Raw genomic sequence first — 20,950 nt, forward strand, 5'->3', positions numbered from 1 at the left:
TCATTCAAATGATCATAGCTGTGCAATAAATTCCATCAAAACTAAAAACACTGTTCATTACTTAGGTAGATACTAAACCCAAGTATATAGATATTAATTATATCTTCCACTGGAAAAAGAGATTTGTTTTGTTTGGTTTGGTTTATGTGTTTGTTTGTTTTTATGGTGGTAGTATTAAAGCATTTAAAGGTCAAAGTATTTAATCTGGGTTAAGAAGTAATACATGCCAAATTTATTTGAGTAAACAGTATTCTGTCCATAATATCTTTGTCATATTTCCCTAAGAATGCAGATACCACTCTGTGTGCCTCTCACATTAAGCAGATTCATTTACATATGACTTACACTTTCACTTCAGATGCACTGAATAGAACGTATATAAATTACACTTATTTGTGGAAGTAATACTACATATGATACAAAAAGACAAATAAAGCCAAACCTGTTCATATAGTATTAGTGTTAGTGGAGACGTGCCATATGCAAATACTTCCTCTATACATTTCAGAGGTCAGTGCTATCTGTTCTTAGGCATTACATCTGGCACCAAGACAATGTAACACCATTATACAGATTTTAATGGACAACCTAAGCAGAAAATTAGAGTACTGCTGTCAATGAACTGCCAGATTTATGAGATACTGTATACCTTAGACAAAGCAGAATACAACATGGAGTAGGCTGGCATCTTGTGATGGGCAGACATCTGACAAGACCATAAAGGAAAGAAGCTGAATTAAACAACATGATATTCATTTTTTCACCAAACTAAGCACCCTCTTTCTTGATTTGGGTTGTTTTCCAGTTTTCTCAGCAATTTTGCAGGCTTCTAAGAAAAAGTGTTCTTCCCTTCATGTTTGTTGAGTTGGCAGAATGATTCGTGGACATTTTTGTGACATAAATAAAACACTTTTCTGACTTCTGAGCAGCACAGAGCAGTTCTAAAATGTTTCAATGTACATGGAAGATTTACCTATACCCATGTCAGTTCCTCAGCACTCTATTTTTCATGTACCATGCCTACACTGTTGTGTATAATCAATCCACCTGGCAATTTTACTGACACCTTCCAAGCCCCAAAACATTCTTTTTTCTGCCTCTCCAGTCTAATCTTCTTTTCTTTCCCTGGACTTGTGCAACAGATTAAGCAATATCAACAGTCACTCCTAAATCTACCTCACTGAAAAATACACTCTATCTTTTCACCAGCCCAAGCATATTGATTTCTGAATTAAAGACATGAAATATAGACAGATATTAACACACACTGCTACCAGGATTTATTGTGTTAGTGTGTGAAGATACAGACCTACAGTGGTTGAATATGAGTATCAGCATACTTCTTTCTATTTTTCCTATTTTACATGGATTGATTGATTGATTGATTTTTTCTGGAGAGAAAATATTAGAAAAAATAGAATCTTAGAATAAATCAGGTTGGAAGAAGTCCTGAGATATCTATTCAGATCTCTTGCTTAAAGCAGGATACAAAATCAGTTTGGACTAAGTTGCAGAAGAATGATAGACCTGAAAAAAAAAAAAAAAAAAAAAAAAAACACGTAGAAGAAACGAATTGAATGCTGTTACTGGCTACAGAAACAGGGAATAAGTAGTACATCAAAATACATGTATATTTTGGCTGATACTTTGTTAAAAGTTTGTTAAACAATTAAGATTTTGAAAACGGGGAATATTTTCATTAAAAACAAACCAATCATTTTTTCTGTCTGTTTCAATGAAAGCTCCACCAGCTTATACTAGTGGTCTAACAATTTTAGAGTTTCTGTTGTTAGCTAACCTGTAGCTGAAAATTGTGAAGGTTAGTGACAACCACATGGTTTTTGTACTTCTCAAGTTTATACTCTGCTTTAAGAAAAGTTTAAAAAATACATTCATGAACATCAGCCAATTAAAATACCAAATATATTTTCTTGTAATGATCATTAAAAGACAAAGTAAGTGATTACAGACATTTTAACACAGTTCTTTTGGTCCTATTTTCTATGCTGCTTTGGGCAGCATAGAAAAGCTGTTCTGAAACTAAAGTGATGTAACATATGAATCTCAGTTTGCATGCTAAATTAATATATTTGAAAATATTTTCTTAAATTCACTTTTATGCCTTAGCTTTCAACTAAAGTTTTCATTGAAAGTTCTCTAAATTAGAGGGAAGAGTAGAATATCCTTTTAGTCAAGCACTCAAGCAAGAGAGAGAGAGACATAAAAAGTCTCAGAAAATGTTCCTCTAAAACTGAAAGGCTGTGGCCCATGAGTCTCTTTTGTACTAAAATATCTTCCAAGGGACCAAAATGTTATTTCTTAAATGTTCTTTACTGTTCTTTTATAAAGATTCTTTTTACTTATTCATGCATGTTCTTGTGGAACCATCTGCTTACCCTTCAGCCCAAAAGTGAATAAACATGCAAGGCAACTTATTATTTGGCTATTCTAGCATTCTTCATTATTGATTAATCAGACTTATTTCAAAGTGAAACTCTTTCATAATATTGTTTTATTTGTTTGCAAAATGACTTGGATAAACTCACAAGTGCCTCTAAAGTCACAATTTTCATCCCATTTGTCTTGTTTTGACATGAATTCTTCCTTAATTTATGCAGAAAGTAGCTCAAAAATGCTGGCTGACTTTGAAGATAGAAAGTGAATATCAATATATGTATTTTTTTTAATACTAAAGTATTTTGATTTGGGGGGAAGATTAATATGAGGAGGCTTTAATATAGGCTAGGAGGCTTAATTTTGCATAATGTATGATAGGGTTTGAAAAGACTATTTTTGTTAAGTTTCTCAACGATTATCTGAACAGGCACTCTATGCCCAACACAGCAGTCTGTATATTCAGAAGCAGAGTTTGTGAGCCTAGGCTTCTAGCTCAAATCTCTAGAAAATGTCACCCTACCACTCTGATTAGAAAAAAAAAAAAAAGTATCAACCAGATTGTAACCACTGGTGCATCAGGTTCTTTTTAACTATGTCTACCTTATAGATCAGTCATGTTATCTATTTAAATGCTAAAGGAAAGTTAGATAGCCAAAGGTCAATATCATTAGTAAAAATCTAGATTTTCTGAATAGCTCTGTACCCTAGCTGAATGGGTTATACCAATGAACATCATTATGCTTAGATATGCATAGTTATCTTTTACAGTTGGCACGGTGACCTATATTCATCTATAACGTTAGATATTTTCACTCTTCTTAAAAATGTATCATGAATATTTCTCCAAACAATGTAGTTACTCATAAAAATAGACATATTTATATATAACCGTCTATTTACAATTGAAAATGCATGATGTGTATTCAAAATCAAGCAGTAGTGAAGAACATGCATGTATGATATTAAAAAACAAACAAAAAACACTCAAACACATTGAACCTGGAGTAATGGCACAAAGCAATTACCTCATACTATCCCCTCATTTTGCAGGAAGAGAAATATATAAACTGAAACAACAAATCCACAGTGGTGTGGATGATTATTTTTGAGTCATTTGGTTCCTCCAATGAATGATCTACGGAATCTTCAGTTAAATCAACTGAAGAAAAAATCAGTAGTGCAGGGAAACTTTTGATTACACTTTTAATTTCACAAGCTAACCTACAAATCACTTTAAAATTGCTGGTAATTCTACACTATTATTAACCATCTACACATTTTTACTGAAAGACTGTACATACAATCCATTAGTTAATGACAACACTGTGCTTGCCAGAACACATTCACACTCACAACAACTAATAAGTATCTGGGTTTCAAGACGGCAACAACCAAACAAAATACCACTCAATTTGTATTGGCATCTCTACAGAAAATAAAATCTATTCTGTATGCATTCTCTCTGTTACATTGAAGTCTTTCTTAATATTGAAACGTGCTTGCATATTTTAAGTACATTTTAAATTGCAACAACATATGAGTTTTAACTAATAAGTTGCTTTCCTTTAAATTCAGTAATTGACAACTCTTCTTTAAAATACGAAGTATTTTGCATTGATATTTAGTAAAAGGTAAGCATTAAAACTGGTCAAGCATTCTATCACAGTCTAATATATAGTAATATAGTAATATATTTTTACGTAAGCATAAATGAAGGATATCTAATGTGGCAAACATGCACATCAGGAGATTTTTTTATATTTTTTATTAATAAATACATAATGATTATACAGTTAATATGGTTTTCATATTATTCAGTCACTTTAGATGAATGAATCATTTATAACTATAGTTTTTACTAAATATAAATGTAAGATTTCAATAGCTATCATGGAGAATAGTCAGACTTGTTAACATCACTAATAAGCACTGGATTTTGGCAAAGGGAAGTTGAGCAGCTTGTTCTTGTTACGCTCTTATACAAATTTTGTGGATGGAGGTCCACAAGCTTGGTATGAGAAGTTGCTGAAGGAGAAATTGTTGTGTTGGCAGGATGGCCATGTTTTGGTGGCAGAACAAAAAAATCTTCGAGGTGACGGTGCCTAAGTGAAACTATTTGCTTCATTATGTTTAAAATGAACATTATGGTTCACACACCTGAATATGATAATGAGCTTAATGAAGTACAAGGTAAATATATAATTATAATACTCAACTCTCCACATAAGTTATGGAAGGGAAAGGGAAAGGGAAAGGGAAAGGGAAAGGGAAAGGGAAAGGGAAAGGGAAAGGGAAAGGGAAAGGGAAAGGGAAAGGGAAATTAGAGGAGAAGAGAAAAGAAGGAAGAGGAAGAGGGAGAGAGGAAGGGAGAGGGGAAGGAGGAGGGGGATGGGGAAGGGGAGGAGGAGGAGGAAGGAGGGAGGGGAAAGAGGAGGAGGAGGAAGCAGGAGGAGGAAGGAGGAAGGACCAAAAATGACAAAACAAGAAAGAAGTTAGTGTTAGGATCAAAAGAGTGAAGTAAAAAGAGCTGGGGGGTGGGTGGAGGGGGGGGGGAGGAAGGAGAAGTAATTTGAAACCTACTAAAGTCTGTTGACAGTCTGTGCCCTTTCTCCTCCACCAAGACAGGGGTGCCTTCTTGGAAGCCTTCACAGTTTGGTAAGGAATGCCCAGCATAGCATTTTGCTATCACTATTATATTATTTATATAATATATTTATATCACTATTATATTATTATATAATAGTGATAGCAAAATAGTGATTATCATATAACTACTGCAGTGAGTTTATTTATCAGTGGCAATTCCAAATCTGCTATATCTGTTGCATTATTAAAAACATTCAACTTTGTGAAATTGTCTCTGTGAAAGGCTTTGGCAGGGCTTTGAAACAGGCAAATGTCGCACTCTGATAAGTCCACTTTAATTTGATGCTGTCCCCCTGACATTTTTACATAAATGTAGCTATGTATTGAATGTTGTCAGTACTATTCAGTAAAGATGAAGAAAAAAAAAAAAAAAAAAAAGGTTATTCAACCTGTCCCAATGCAAAACAATTTCTTTAGATCTTTAGATTTTGAAGACAATGCAGATCTAATCTAAATTAATTTTGTATATAAGCGAGATAGGATCCCTTTCCAAAATGGTAGGCACATTTGAAAATGACTTTTTGTGTTTTTTTTTTTGTGTTGTTTTTTTTTTTTCAGGGTGAAAAATTCTAAAACTGCTATAGATATGGAGGGAATATTTAAGCATAATATTTAAGCATAATATTTAAGCATATCTTGGTGATAGTCCAGTAATGGAAATTTCTTTAAAATGAGTTGACCCATGGAAAAAGAAATATTTGTTCTTAAACAGTATGTCTCCATTGACTTTCAGATGTCTGTTTCTGACGTGAATCCCCTAGTCATCTCCGTTTGACACAACAAGGAATGAATAGCTTTTTGTTTCTTTTTTTTATTATTTATTTATTCACTTTTTTTTTAGTGGTGATGTTGCATGTTTTTATATTTGAAAAAAAAAAAAAGTTTTTGTTTGTTTTGTTTTCTGTTTAATTTATGCAAATGTGAAGGAATAGGTTTCAGGTCAGGCTTGGTAAAGAAGATTTTGTACATATTTTTTTTTTCTTGCCAAAGGTGAATATGCTCTAAGTTTGGAAGCTTGATATTGTTACATCTGGATGATTTCTATCTGGAAGGTATGACTTCTCCTTGGCACCAAAGAATAAACAAATATAGCATGCTGTACACGCTGAACACAGCAAACATTCTAGGATTATTTTCATTCTCCCTACTTATTTCTTTTAACAGGTATTTACCTGGATCAGTATGAAACACTATAAAGCTTTAGACTAGTAAAAGATTCAACTGTGATTCCTACCTCTAGAATGTTTATTTATTTATGGTTTGGACTGCAAATATAGTTCCTTATTTGTTTTCAATCTACTTCATACATATCTCCTCTACCTTCTCATTTTGTTTAAGACAAGCAGATCAAGTTTATGCACAGAAACATAAAACATTCTTTCAGAAATCAAATATTTGAAAGAAAAGAAAGTATTTGTTGTCTGTATAACAGGTAACACTCAAATCTAATTCTAGGAACCTCCCTTCATATGCATGGATTTCTCCTTAGAGTTAAAGAAGCAAACATAAAATCTGACAAAAGACAAAGACATAAAATAAGCACAGTAAACAAAATTAACTCCCAGTCTCTGGACCAGACTAGGTCAAATCTCTAGGCACTGATATATGAGGGAATTTCTTAAGATGAGACACTTTTTCCATGAAAGATTTCCTTCTTGGAAAGCAAAAGCTTATCAAACAATTTCCTTGAGGAAGGGATTCAATGTTCTGTGACTGGATTCCTTGAACTGGAGGAACCAGAACTGGTCAAAGAAAAATACTTTTTTCTTTTTTCTTTTTACTTTTTTTTTACTTTGTTTTTCTTTTCTTTAAAAATAAATCTTTTTTTCAGAATAATGCTATAAAATACAGGATATTTTAATGTCAGTTATACCCACCCCCCCCCAAAAAAAAAAAGGAAAGGTATGAAAAATGATATATGTATTCAATTAGTATGGTAAAAAATGAAGCAGGAAATCAGCAATTGCCCTTTTACTTTGAAAAATGTGCAGGTAAGAAAGACTGTTACATGTCCCAAAATATAAGATTATTCCCTTAGCAACAAGAACAGACAGATTCAACTCATGAAGGGTTGGAGTTTGGAATCAACTAAATTTCAGTATCTAAACTTCTCCTATACACAATAGCAATCTAGTCAGGATAGTCTTGAAAACTGTGCCTCTCACATTAAAGTAAATTAAACACTTCTGGTAATTGAATAGGTGTCTAGACTCAATTACTACACTCACTAGGTCTCTGATGGAAGCTCACATTATCTAACTCATATCTGGATGTGTTATAGATATATGGAAAGGTTACATATATAACACCTATATTCCTGTAAGTAGTAACCTAAATGTAATAACTCCTTTTGGAATGAATCTTAACCTAAAGTTCACTTCTCCTGCTTTACCGTTAACATGCAATGCCAGTCCAGAAATATCCCAGGGTACTTAAGATATTTGCATGTGGATGTCAAACATGAAAGAAGGCAGTGCAGCTAAAAAAAGGTAGGGCACCTCAGGGTTTTTCAAGTACCACTGGATGCCTAGTATAACAAAAGATTTGGGCCATATACATCTACATTCTGGAACTAAATTCCATTCCAAATGTCTACACGTGATCTTGACATTTGAGCTCCTATTACACTCAGTAGAAATATGGTAAATGGACTCTAGAGAGAAATTTATCCAACCTGTAATTTAGGGTGAAATGAAAGCTGTAGCACTCAACAAATTAAAAAGGGAGCTTATATATTTAGCATAAAGTTTTAGATCTCCACATGTAAGCATCCATATTTAGGAGTCTATAATATGGAGCTGAGTTCCATTTTTAACGTTTCAAACTAACACACCACACATACCTCTTCTTTAGTTAGTGTAGTCATCTTTCTTAATCAATGGTGAGATATGGGTACTTGTCTATGAAATTTACTTGACCAATTTCAGACATCTATATTAGGAGCTGAAGTGCTTTCCATACATTGTTTCTTCTACCGCTCACACAAATTACTGGGCTAGACAGATTATTGGTCTTACTCATTTATTATATACTTAGAATTCATTTACCTTACAGAAAAAATATATATATTTTTTCTTTATTTCCTTCTTCAGATCTGTATTTTACAGTTTATATAAGACAAATTCATAGAATTGCAAAATCACAGAATAGTTGAGGTTGGAAAGGACCTTTGTAGATTGTTTTGAACAGTCTCCCAGGAGCAACTGGAGACATGTTGAATAGGATTTTCAAAATGTCCAAATGTGGAGACTTTACAACCTCTCTGGGTAACTTGTAGAGTTCTATCAGCCTGGCCTTAAGAAAGTGGTGTTTGTTGCTTGTTTGTTTGTTTGGTTCTTATGTGTAAACAGAATTTCTTTGTATGTTAGTTTGTGACCGTTGCCCCTTCTTTCCTTTGGCATACCACTGACAAGAGTCTGATCTCTACGCCTCCCCTTCCCCACCAGGTATCTACACATATTTTATTTCTGTAGTGGGAAGTCTGTACTGAATTCAGCACCTAGATGTGTCTCACCTGTGCTGGTCATCTTCCCTCAGCATTGCCTAATGCAGTCCAGGAGGTTTTTGGCTTTCTTTTCTTCAAAGTCACACTGCTTTGAAAAAAACACAAAGCCATCAGGACCCCAAGCTGCAAAGCTACTGCAAAGCTGCTTTCTAGTTGGTCAGACCCTAGCCTGTACTGGTGCAATCAATGGGTTTATTCTTGCTGCTTGGGGTTACTCCTCACTTCAGAGCCATCAATAATTCTAATTCCATTTATAATTTGTAACCACTTGAAATTAACAATTCCATGCTAAACTAAACACCTTTATTCTCACATCTATAATCTTTCTTTTAAACAAGTGTTTGCCATTGGGAATAGGAGTTGCACTGCTAAGACTCCATTAGAACCAGAATGTGAAATAACGGAAAATGAATCTCAGTATCAGTGTAACAAAAAGTAATAGCTGGTAGTGACAGCTTTCACTGAATTTCAGAAAAGAAACCTCAAAATTCTCAAACACTGTTACTTCTTTTTTTGCTTTGTTGTGTTTTTTTAAAGTACAATGTCTTGAGTATAGTTATCCGATGGAACATCTAGAATGCTAATAAAGCTCTTCTATTTTTCTTAACCACGATTAAAGATATATCTATTCATTTTTGCTTTTTACTTTTATTTCCTGTGGAAAGTCTTTAAAAGATAGAAAAATTCATTGCTGTTCTACTGCTGAAAAGCGTTGTTCAATAGCATGCTCATGAGGTATGGAAGAATACCCAATCAGGTCAAAGCAAGGAATTACCTAGACACAAACTGATATAAAATAATAATAATAATAATAATAATAATAATAATAATAATAATAATAATAATAATAATAATAATAATAATAATAATAATAATAATAAAGTCTCTGTTTTAGAAGAGTTATGTGTTGTGTTTTGTTTGGTTGGTTGGTTTTTGGTGAATTGAACTTGAAACTCTTGATTATTTGTTTATCTGTAAATGTGTTAGAAAGGACTGAATGATTTACTATTATTTTATGTTCTGGACAGATACGGGACTGATACATTATTTTTCAATTGCTGGAGAACAAAAAATTGCAAACTTTTGCAAAATGCTAGAAAAAAAAAAAATAACTAATTTATTACAGATCCAAGATGACATGGGCACCGTGTTGTTATCCATAGGTTCATGCCCAGTGCACCCCGCCAATAAGCACACAGAATCGGTATCCACACCTTTTAATTAATTAATTAATTATATACTTCTGCAGAATCAGGTGCTTGGTGATCTTCCACAAACCAAACACACCTCTGGCTTGAACCACCATTATTTATACACAGCAAACTTGTGAAACTCTCTCTCTCTACTGAGTTTGTGCATTACAGAGGCCTTGGGGGAGTGGAGAGGGGAGGACACCAAATCCTATATTAGCATACATTAACATTTTGATGGGTATGATTTTTAATTTGTTAATGACCCTTAATGAGCAAAAAGTTACCATAGGGCAGTATGGAATCTTCCTGCAGCTGTTTTTCTCTTTGTTTTTTACCTTTCATCCCTTACCTCCCATGCTTCTTATAGATCAAAGCTACTGTTCTACCTATTTTCTTTAAGGTTTCCTTATTTTCTCAGCTTAAGACAGCACAAGGCTACCAGCCTCCCTATTTTATTCAAGGTTTCCTTGTTTTCCCCATCTTAAGACTACTGTGTCTTGACTATGGACACCAAGCATCTAGTTTATCAAATGAAAAGTTAAAAGGTGATTCAATCAAAGTCAGTAAACATCCAAATAGTTTATTATGTCAACAGAAATTATTAAATCAACAAATCATTCTGAAACATAAGCTATAGATATAACCTGAAGGTACGGAATTTTGTAGAAGTTACTGGGTAGGATTTTTGACCTGTATTATGCAGGAAGCTGTACTAGTCAAAGTAGTCCCCAGGGCCTTAGAAATCTATGCACTGGTGGAAGTGAAAGACTTCCACTGACAAAGGGCTCTACAGTCTCAAAGACAGGAGCTAGACAATGACGCTAAATGTATTCAGACATTATGTATACAGTATACAGTTTTATCAGCAAGGGAAACGAGCCACTGGACTATTTTAAAATACAGGCTTGATTTAAGAAATTTTGTGTGAAATCATATGCACTGTGCTATGTCAGAGGTTTGACTAGGTAATGATAATGCTTTAAAACTTCAAAAACCTATGAATCTCTGCAGCAAGCTGAGGTTTACTGTGATAGGAACAAAAGCCTTGTGAGAAGATAACTTACCGATCTGAAATAAGTAACTCTGCACAATTCCTTAAATCATCTTTTGCTTTAGCCTGTACCACTGGCAAAAGTATCTGTGGGTCTAAACAGGAGTGGGTGTCAGCAGCAATGGCAGTCATAGGCACCAGCTTTCACCTAGTATGCAACCTTCCCATTCTTTTAATCCTCAAAGCTTTCAAACTTTTTATTGCAAGTCTGAACAGTCCCCATACCCCATCTAGCCTTTTGAACTCACTGCTGAAGACCTGGACTTTATTGTCTTCGATGGCAGCAGAAGCTAGCAAGTTCAGACACACTAGGTGTTCATCTCAGAGCACCAATAGGACCAGTTTCCCACTCACTGCCCATGCAATGGCTCTACCATCTTGATTTACTCTCCAATTAGCTTTGGTGTATGGGGAAAAGAGAGGAGAACAGGTCAGATGTCAGATGTGGCTTTTCTAAACCAAGATAGTTTTAAAATCCTCAGTGTAAGGAGGTACCAAAGAGATGTAGAGATAGCAATCTCTTGTATACCACTCAGCTGTTATTTTATTTTTTTAAAGAAATAAATGCATGGGAGTAATACTGAATTTAGATTTCAGACTATTTTATAGCTCTTCAGAAGGCTAATTCACCAACTTGACTCCAGTTTTTCTTACTCCTACTTGCCTGTAGCTAAATTTGACAGTGTAAGATTCTGTGTGAGGTATGGACTTGTGTTTAATGAAATGGAGGAAATGACTCAAAGGCAAATGTTCCTATTTTAGTTCACACAGAGTCTCATATTATGAAAACACAAGGATAGTGATGGACAGTGATTTATCTAGAGTGAAAACATTAATAGAAACACTTCTTCCTACATTTAGGATGTTCAGCTACGGACTCCAATATTGCCAAGTATGACAAGCAACTTTTGAGACAGCAAAATGAAAGGCAGGATTAAGCAAAGGGTATGCCTGCAAGGTTAAACCATTATCACCTATTGGGTGTAATGATAGTGACACTATAAAACCAAAGCTCTTTGCTTGAATGGCTTAGCTTCTCCACATGGGATCTTATCATATGACCAAGTGTAATACGAGACCATCTTGCCATTACTCTGAACTTTAATCATAATTAAACCACTGCCACAGAGCTATTTCTACTTATTACTGGAATTATAGTATGATTTAATACCCCTGACACCATTTGGCTAAAGCACTCTAGTATTAGCTTTATTAAAATGTGAGAACGTGAGAACTCAGGTATTTACCATGCAGACTTACCCATATAATATTAATATACTGAAAGACAAACAACAACAATAAAAACTATCCTCAAACATTATTGTTTGTAGACAGCATTATGCCATTACTTCAAGAATATAGAGTTCCTTTGGAATTTTAAAGTAATATGACAGTGCATAATAGAATATTTTACTTAATTTGAAGGTCATTCTTTTTACTTCATGAAAAGTAAAAAGCTTAATTTACAGAAGTAAAAGGGATGACTTTCAAAACACAGTGACTGTATTATGTTTTTTTTTCTACATCTCATTGTGTTACATAACACAAATTGATACTGTTTATTAATGAGGTGTAAAAATTAGGCAAGCATTTACTTAGCTTCCTAAACATACATCAGATAACATAAATATTATATTTCTGTCTGATTTTAAACCATTGGAATTATTGCATAGATTCATCCACAGTGTATTGCAGACTTTCTCCCCAGAGCAGTTCTAACGCTCCACTAAATATATGCTATTCCTTTTTATCTTTCTGAGGAAAAATTAATCACATCCACAGCTTGCAGCTATCAAAATGTGATTTATCAAGCATTTTCATAAAAGTGCATATTTCCCTTTCTTTACACTAGGAGGCACATTTTTCCTTCATACAGTTCTAACTCAGAGCTCTGCTGCATGAAATCCTTAGATACATTAACAATTCCAATCTAAATTTGAGTCCTTAACAACCTTTACTAAACCACAGTGAAAAGGGAATTCTTCACTAACAAGGTTTTGTTTGATGCTGATGAAAACCACACTTATAGTAGTGAAAAATAACATTCTGTGCCTGACTGCTGACAAACAAAAACACAGCTTTCTTTAGACTGACTACCAAAGAAATCAATTCACATCAAAATACATCAGACACCTGTACATTTTTAACATAACTGATGATAAAAGATGTTTGTGTCAACAGTGCATTTCATGATATACACATTGAAAACCATTAAAAAAAAAAAGGTATTTTGTAATGAAAGATGACATAAATTCATAGCATTAAGTACATTTTACAGCATTAAGTGATTTTATTTTGCTTTTTTTTTTTTTTTTTTTTTTGAGGTCCTAATGAAAGTTCACATTTTCTAAATTCTTGTCTGCTATGGTAAAGAACTTTCAGCAAATGATTGACCTTTGGAATATCTTCCTTCAATAGGACGTGTAATATATACACTCTCCAAGTGCAAAAGGTAGTGTTTATATGGAGAACATGTGAGATGTGTGGTCAGCATTTCACACACCAAGTACAGCTCTTCAAATATGCATGTGTCTATGTAAATATATACATATATATATATACACATGTGTATATATATATGTAAATATATATACATATATATATAATACATATATATATATATGTATTTATTTACATATATATACACATATATATACACATATATATTAATTCAGATTATTCAAAAATATTAGTTTCCAAGAAAATACAGATTCTCCTCTTTTGGCATGTGCTTTTGCTTTATTACAGACTGCAAGCAGTGTAATATGTACAGTCTTTCCCTTTTGTTTGTCATCATGGTGACAAAAAATGTTGGCAGGTAATACGCTGCTTTCCGTTTCTCTTGGCCCATACTTGAAAAGTCACAGTCGGCAAGGCAAGGTTAAGGTTCTTAATCACTGCATTGAAACAGTTCAGCATTATTACAGTTCAGTAAAACATTGTAACATACACAGTGCTTGCCTTACAAATCAATATTATATGCAAAATTAAATCATTGCAACCACGACTCTTGAATAATGAGACTTCCTGTAGTAAATCTGAATTACTTGCAAATTTTTGAATTACAAGTAAATTTGAATCACTTAATAATGCATAATGTACCACAGTGCTGGTGTCACTCTGTAGTGATATGTTGTTTTTAAACAAGATAAATTGTGCAAATGAAATAAAGGTGGAATTAAATAATTGCAACCGAGAGGTTATCATAGCTCTTTGACAATTGGTTAACGTTGATCAGGCAAATGCTGAAATGATAAAAAAATACCTTAGTGAACTGAAAATGACTCATGACTCAGGGAAAAAAAAAAAAAAAAAGTTTCAGTTTTTACTTCATATTTCTCTCTATGTTGCTTCCTCATAACCACAGTGACAGTGTGTGGCTGACAGTGCTACCAGTGCTACTGTTTTCAGTCTCTTTTCATTTCAGTTTCTCCCAGTGAAAGAGATTGTTGTTTTAAGATTAGCCAGATGAATGTATTCTCACAATGTATGTGTTTTTTTTTTCTTTAAATTTCTAATTGTAGCTCTTGTGCCTCTGTACAAGTTAATGATAGCGAGAAAATATGACAATAATGTTTCTTATACTTTTGTGTAATAATTTATTAAGACTTTTAACTACCCTCCCTCGGCCCTCTCCCCTTTCCCCCCCTCCGCCCCATTCCCTCATTCCCTTCAGATTTTGGTCACTGTTCAAAATATAATTAAAATAGCAACATACTAATATTGAGAAACAATGGCTGCATTTTTATTTACACAATTTCACAGTATACAATAACAAACCACATAACTCACTGAGTATTAAAGCCATTAACCAAAATTGCTCTCACCATGAGGCAACAACTTTACTATCAAGATTAACATCATATTCCCATAAATTGTGACAAACCTTTACTGAATAATCTTTCATAAAAGTACTGTGGGACAAGCCTGTATTTTTTTGTGCTGATTTTTTTCTTGAAGATATTAGAAAACACTCCCATAACTACTTCTTTTTCTTTTCAGTTGAAACAGATAGAATAAGATACCGTTTATCAACATTTATCACCTAAAGCAGGCAGCAATACATGTAGATAGGGATATTTCTACACTCTACTAAGATATTTTCCATCATTTTATCATGTCTTTTAACTCAGAATACCCTAAGATTTTTCATAAACAGTAATCTCTTAAATGGCCACCAAAATGTTTAATACAACTACTGTTTAACATTTCACTGCAATAGGACTAGAAATTCAGATTAAAAGTGTCAAGGAATACAATGTCAAGATGATAATGCACCAGGAATTTCAACCATAAACATATTTAAATATCCACAAAGTAGTTTTGCCCAATTGCCAACTAACATTTCCCTCTTCTGAAAATGGCCAAAGGATTGTCAATAGCCATAAACTGCTTTAAACTCCGTATCTCATCCAAAAACTTGTGCCTCCAGTACCAAAAAAACTTCTGACACAATGCCAAGACAATAACTTTATACTGAATAAGTCAAATCCATATAATGGGCGGTCTCACTCCTTCCTTGCCTAGGGTTTTCCTAGGATGATTTCTGTCATATTAATGATTATATCATTCATTCCTTTGGTGGTCTGTGAGATTTGGTGAGATACAGAATGTACTGTTTCAATGTCCATTTCTACTGTGTTTAAATGGCAAACTTTTGGTAGCAGAGGGGTACAGGGTGGCCACTGTGAGAAGAGCCCAGAAGCTACCCCATGTTAGATAAAGGCCAGTTCTGGATGTCTCCAAAAGTGACCCACTGCTGGCCAGAGCTGAGCCAGTGACCAATATTGGTGGGGCCTCTGTGAGAGCAGACTTAAGAAAGAGAGAAAAAAAAAAAAAAAAAAAAAAAAAAAAAAAAAAAAAAGGCTTTGTGCAACAGCAGCTGGGAGAGTGAGGAGTGAGAACCAGCCCTGAAGACACCAAGATCAGTGTAGAATGAGGGCAGGAGGTGCTCCAGGCACTGGAGCAGTTCCTCTGTGGCCTGTGGAGAGGCCCTGGTGGAGCAGGCTGTCCCCCTGCAGCTCATGAGTCCGACATGGAGCAGATCTCCACACTGCAGCCCATGGAGGAGCCCCCGGTGGAGCAGGTGGATGTGGCCTGGAGGATGCTGCAGCCCATGGAGAGCCCCCACAGGAACAGGCCCCTGGCCAGAGCTGCAGCCCATGTAGAGGGCGCCTGCAGCAGCAGGGGGCCCGGAGAGGGGCTGCCGCCTGTGGGAGAGTTGTGCTGGAGCAGGTTGCTCCTGACAGATGGATTTTGCGGTACAGACCCATACTGGAGCAGTTCTTGAAGATCTGCTGCCTGTGGGAAGCCCACGCAGGATCAGTTCTGGAAGAACAGTACCCCATGGGAGGGACACCATGGTGGTGCAGGGGAAGAGAGTGACCATGAAGGAGTAGCAGGTGACAAAATCTTACGGACTGATCATAACCCCCAGTCCCCATTCCCATGTACTGCTCTGGGGGAGGAGAAGAGGGTGGATGAGGGGGAATGCGTTTTTGATTTGCTTTTAGTTTCTCACTGCTGTAGTCTGTTGATAATCAACAGTCAATTATATTAATCTTCCTTATGCTAAGTCTTTTTTTCCCGTAACAGTAATTGGTGAGGGAATCTTCCTGGCCTTATCTGAACCCTTGAGCCCTTTTCCATCATATGTTCTCCTCCTCTTCCTTTTGAGGCAGGGAAGTGAGAGAGCTGGGTGGAATGTGGCTGTCCATCAGGGTGAAACCACGACACCGCTCTAATTCAGTTTGACAAAACGCAAAAGGCCTATACCTCAGTACTTCACCAAACATCAGTACAGATTGATTGTTGGTTAGATTTTTGTAAATTTGACATAAATTTAACATCCCCAAGACTAAAACAGGGGTAACTACAGACTATATAAAAACTTTTCGTGTAGCATTTAAGAACACTCAGACACTCTGATTTTCTATTACTGTCTGTATTAGGAATGAATATATTGCTGATAATTAAAATACTACATTCGCACAACGTTCTTGACAGAAAGATTTGTAAAATCATGCTTTTAGTAGCTTGATACAAAGTTTACTGAGCATGTTTTTCTGAACTCTTCTGGAGATTTTTATGTCACATTCTGAAGAGTTGTGCAATTCAGAGTCTGTGAAGCAATGCAACAATGCCAACATGCAATGATGCCTTAAAACTCCTCTCTGATCTTGTTAAATGTTTCACACATCTCATACATGGTCAGAGAATTAACAGGATAATTCTGCTTAAGAATTAACTTGCTTAAACAAATGTACATTCTTGTTTCAAAGTCATTCATAGTTGCTAGTCCAGTATAGTTATTTGCATTTCTACATATTGTATAAGATTGTAGCTTCACGAACATTTTTTTTTTTGGGGGGGGGGGGGGGCAGGGGGGAAGGAAAAAGTAAATATCCAGGAAAAAAAAAGGGGGGGGGGAAGAGAGGGGGAAGGAAACTAGAACAAAGCTTTGAGAAAGGATTCTCTTTTTCTTTTTCTTTTTCTTTTCTTTTTTTTTCTTTTTCTTTTTCTTTTTCTTTTTCTTTTTCTTTTTCTTTTTCTTTTTCTTTTTCTTTTTCTTTTTCTTTTTCTTTTCCTTTTTCTTTTCCTTTTCCTTTTTTTCAGAGAGTTTTACCCAACATAACCTCTCTGACCTTCCATGAAAGGTATAAGAAAAATGCTACTAAAGCCAATATTCCACAGTTTACATTCTCATCAACCATGATTTAAATGTCATAATTCAGATCCAGCTCTGCCTAAATGAGAACGTGGACCTGAATATTGTGCAGCAGATCCCAGGGCCACCTTCTTTCCTGGTTGTACAGGTCCAGTGAAAATTTACTCATCTATACAAAAGGGAGAAATGTCAGAAAGAAACTAACTCTTTTTTTTGTACTCCTGAGATGCAGGAGAATGCAAGTTCAATTACCTTCCAAGAAGGTATTGTCTCCACATTCCAAACAGAAAACAGAAAGCTTAAGGACCCTCTCCCAGTTTTCAGTATGTATAAGTCTCCATCTTCCAATGCCAAAATACTAGACATAGCATTGGTTAAGACTGCACTTTTTTTTTTTTTTTTTTTTTTGTACTGACTGTCACAAATACTTCAATCATGTACATTTATTATACAGAAGGAAAGGAAGAATTTCCAAAAGTAGGCACATACGTTAAAATACACATCCAGCAGTTCCAAAAAGCAAAACATCAATGCCATTCCAACCCAACAAAGAAACTCTATGTTTCTTTCTGTTAGAAGAGGAAATAATAGGTGTGTTATATAAATTTGGAATTGCATTTTTTAGTGCTTCACTGATTTACTAGTCTAACAGATCACTCAACCACCATATCCTTGCTCTTTTAATGTGTATTTGGAATGGGTGTCCTAAAACAAAAGCCCAACGCTAAATGACAGCAGCACTGCAATTACCAAGGAAAGCTCACTACCTTGTAGTATTTTCAGCTATTCTCACTGTGCAACTGTTTGGAGATGTGTTTTTTTTTCTTACTGGGCATGTTTTCGTTTCTATAAATTACAATATGAGGCACTTCAGGCAAACTACACTATTTCCTACCAACCGTTATGAGCTAAAATCATATCCCTCATGCACTTAAAAACATCTCTACCATTACAAAGCTCAAAGGGATAGAAAAGAATTACCAAAGCAACAGAGAGAAGCCAAAGCAATGAGGGTGACTCACCCGAGTTGGGGTCAGAGTTGCCATCAGCTTCAGTCCTCTTGTCCGGTGAGGCCTGGTCGTAGAATTCATCCTGCGGCTGAACCAGAGGGAGAGGGTGTGAGATCAGGGTTCCACCACCCACCGGTTCGTGGTCTCCCAAACCACTGTCACTGCAGCTTTCCTGGGAGCCATCGGGGAGGTGAAATGTAACACGGCGCTGGGACTACAAAGAAGAGCACAGGACACACTGATTAGTGCTCTTCTTTTCTGTTCTCCTGACATTTATTTATTTATTTATTTTAACTTTTGAAATACAAATACTGGCAATGCTTATAAGGCAATTATTACTATCGGGTTTACTGGTTGTTTTTGTTTTTTTGTTGTTTTTGTTTTGTTTGTTTTGTTTGTTTGTTTGTTTGTTTTTTCCTTTTTGCTTACTTTTGGAGCAACCCAGGGAAGATGGCAGGCAGGGGAGACAAATTTTAAAGGTCTGCACACGATCTGTGCAGTAATCTTTTCATAATAAAGTAATCAGTATACCTTTAGGTATGTTTCTCATCATTTTAAAGCTATTTCTGAGAAGCAGAAGCCTTTGTGAACTACTTTATGAAAAGCAAACAGTATCAGAAAATGTAATAAGCATATTTCTGAGATAAAAACCTGTATTATCACTGTTCATACTGTAAGATTTGAAAAGGAGTGGAGAGGAGAGGAGAGGAGAGGAGAGGAGAGGAGAGGAGAGGAGAGGAGAGGAGAGGAGAGGAGAGGAGAGGAGAGGAGAGGAGAGGAGAGGAGAGGAGAGGAGAGGAGAGGAGAGGAGAGGAGAGGAAAAGAAAAAAGAAAAGAAAAAAGAAAAGAAAAAAAGAAAAGAAAAGAAAAAGGAAAAGGAAAAGGAGAAGGAGAAGGAGAAGGAGAAGGAGAAGGAGAAGGAGAAGGAGAAGGAGAAGGAGAAGGAGAAGGAGAAGGAGAAGGAGAAGGAGAAGGAGAAGGAGAAGGAGAAGGAGAAGGAGAAGGAGAAGGAGAAGAAAGGAAAGGAAAGGAAAGGAAAGGAAAGGAAAGGAAAGGAAAGGAAAGGAAAGGAAAGGAAAGGAAAGGAAAGGAAAGGAAAGGAAAGGAAAGGAAAGGAAAGGAAAGGAAAGGAAAGGAAAGGAAAGGAAAGGAAAGGAAAGGAAAGGAAAGGAAAGGAAAGGAAAGGAAAGCCCACCAAGAAAGCCAAGTTAAACAGAAAAATCACTGTTTTCTTTGTCATTTTTCAAGAACTGAAGGATGTACACTTAACTGATATCAACTATATAACTAAAATGGATATTTAGCATTGATAATGCAACTGTGAAACCACAGTGGTCAGCAAAGAATTGTAGAATGCAATGAAGGAATATGAAATTATCACTTCTGTAAGGGAAATAATAAATAAATGACATTTTTGCTCAAAGCAACGCAGTGAAGGACAGCCAGAATTACAACTTTTCCTGAACTTCTTAGGAAAAAGAGAAAAAAAAAAGTCATTTCAAAGGTAAAAAATAAAATCCACATTGTACGTTTGGTTTAGTTAGCCATTATTGATTCTGAACCTCTTTTATCTGGAGAAATAACCTGACTGTGAGTTTTAGCCACTGAATGATACAGTAATTCCCCAAGAGCTCTAGAGCCGATAGCACTGCTGTGAATTGTTTAGCAAGAGCAACTGTGGGATTCATGAAAAGAGTATTACAGGTCTTCATAGATCAGAATGCTGCATTTCTGAAGCATCAGAAACAACTAGTTCAAGATCATCTCAAGAGGGTGGTTAAATTCAGTTAAGCACATCTTCCCTCAAAAACTAGTTTCAACATGAGGGAGCCAAGAGTGATCTGGAAGTGATTCAAAAAACTTACATTAATCTTAACTGATTTATATATTTATTTACTAACTGAGAAAAACCTCAAGTTAATAGTATTAACTGTGTATTTGCTTATTAAAACTATTTGTTAATGGTAATTGCTGCCATTTTACATGATGATCAATGTTTTCTAGCAGGCTTCTTTTTTTCATCTCCCTTGGGTGGGAGTTGATACATACATAGTTGATTAAGTCAATTTTGGATTACTGTGTAAATCAGTATAGAAATAAATGTAATACTATTTGCTCATGGCTGTGATTTTATAATTAGTATTTTACTTTTAAGTTCCTTTCCTAGCTCTAGGATTAGAATGCAGCTGTAGGAAAAAAAAAAAAAAAAAAAAAAAAAGTGAACAGATCCTCTGAGACATTGAGCTGTATTAGTTTCAACAGAGGACCTAGTGATATTCTATCACTAAGTGATTTTTTACTTCACACTTTGTTATTTTATCTTATATTTCCACTCTGGAATTGTCGTGCTGAAGAATTCTTTGAATCATTAGCAGACCCTTTGCTTTGAATATGATCAAAATAGAAATATACTTAACCACACAGCTTAAAATCTTCTCTTCCCACAGTTATTTTCAGTAACACAAATTTAGAGATCTGTTT

General features: G+C 35.2%; 1 protein-coding gene across 1 annotated transcript in view; it reads right to left on the reverse strand.

Annotated features, from left to right (window-relative positions):
* The window catches only part of PCDH9 (protocadherin 9), a gene marked incomplete at its 3' end in the record, with an annotated part of 749,604 nt that overhangs the window by 253,443 nt on the left and 475,211 nt on the right, over positions 1–20,950 (reverse strand). The window contains exon 3 of the mRNA XM_082754644.1: positions 18,482–18,683. Coding sequence (XP_082610770.1) covers positions 18,482–18,683 — 202 coding nt within the window. The remainder of the gene's footprint in view (positions 1–18,481; positions 18,684–20,950) is intronic.

This window comes from Aythya marila, assembly GCF_965140915.1.
Source record: "Aythya marila genome assembly, chromosome: 1".
In the NCBI taxonomy this organism is placed as follows: domain Eukaryota; kingdom Metazoa; phylum Chordata; class Aves; order Anseriformes; family Anatidae; genus Aythya; species Aythya marila.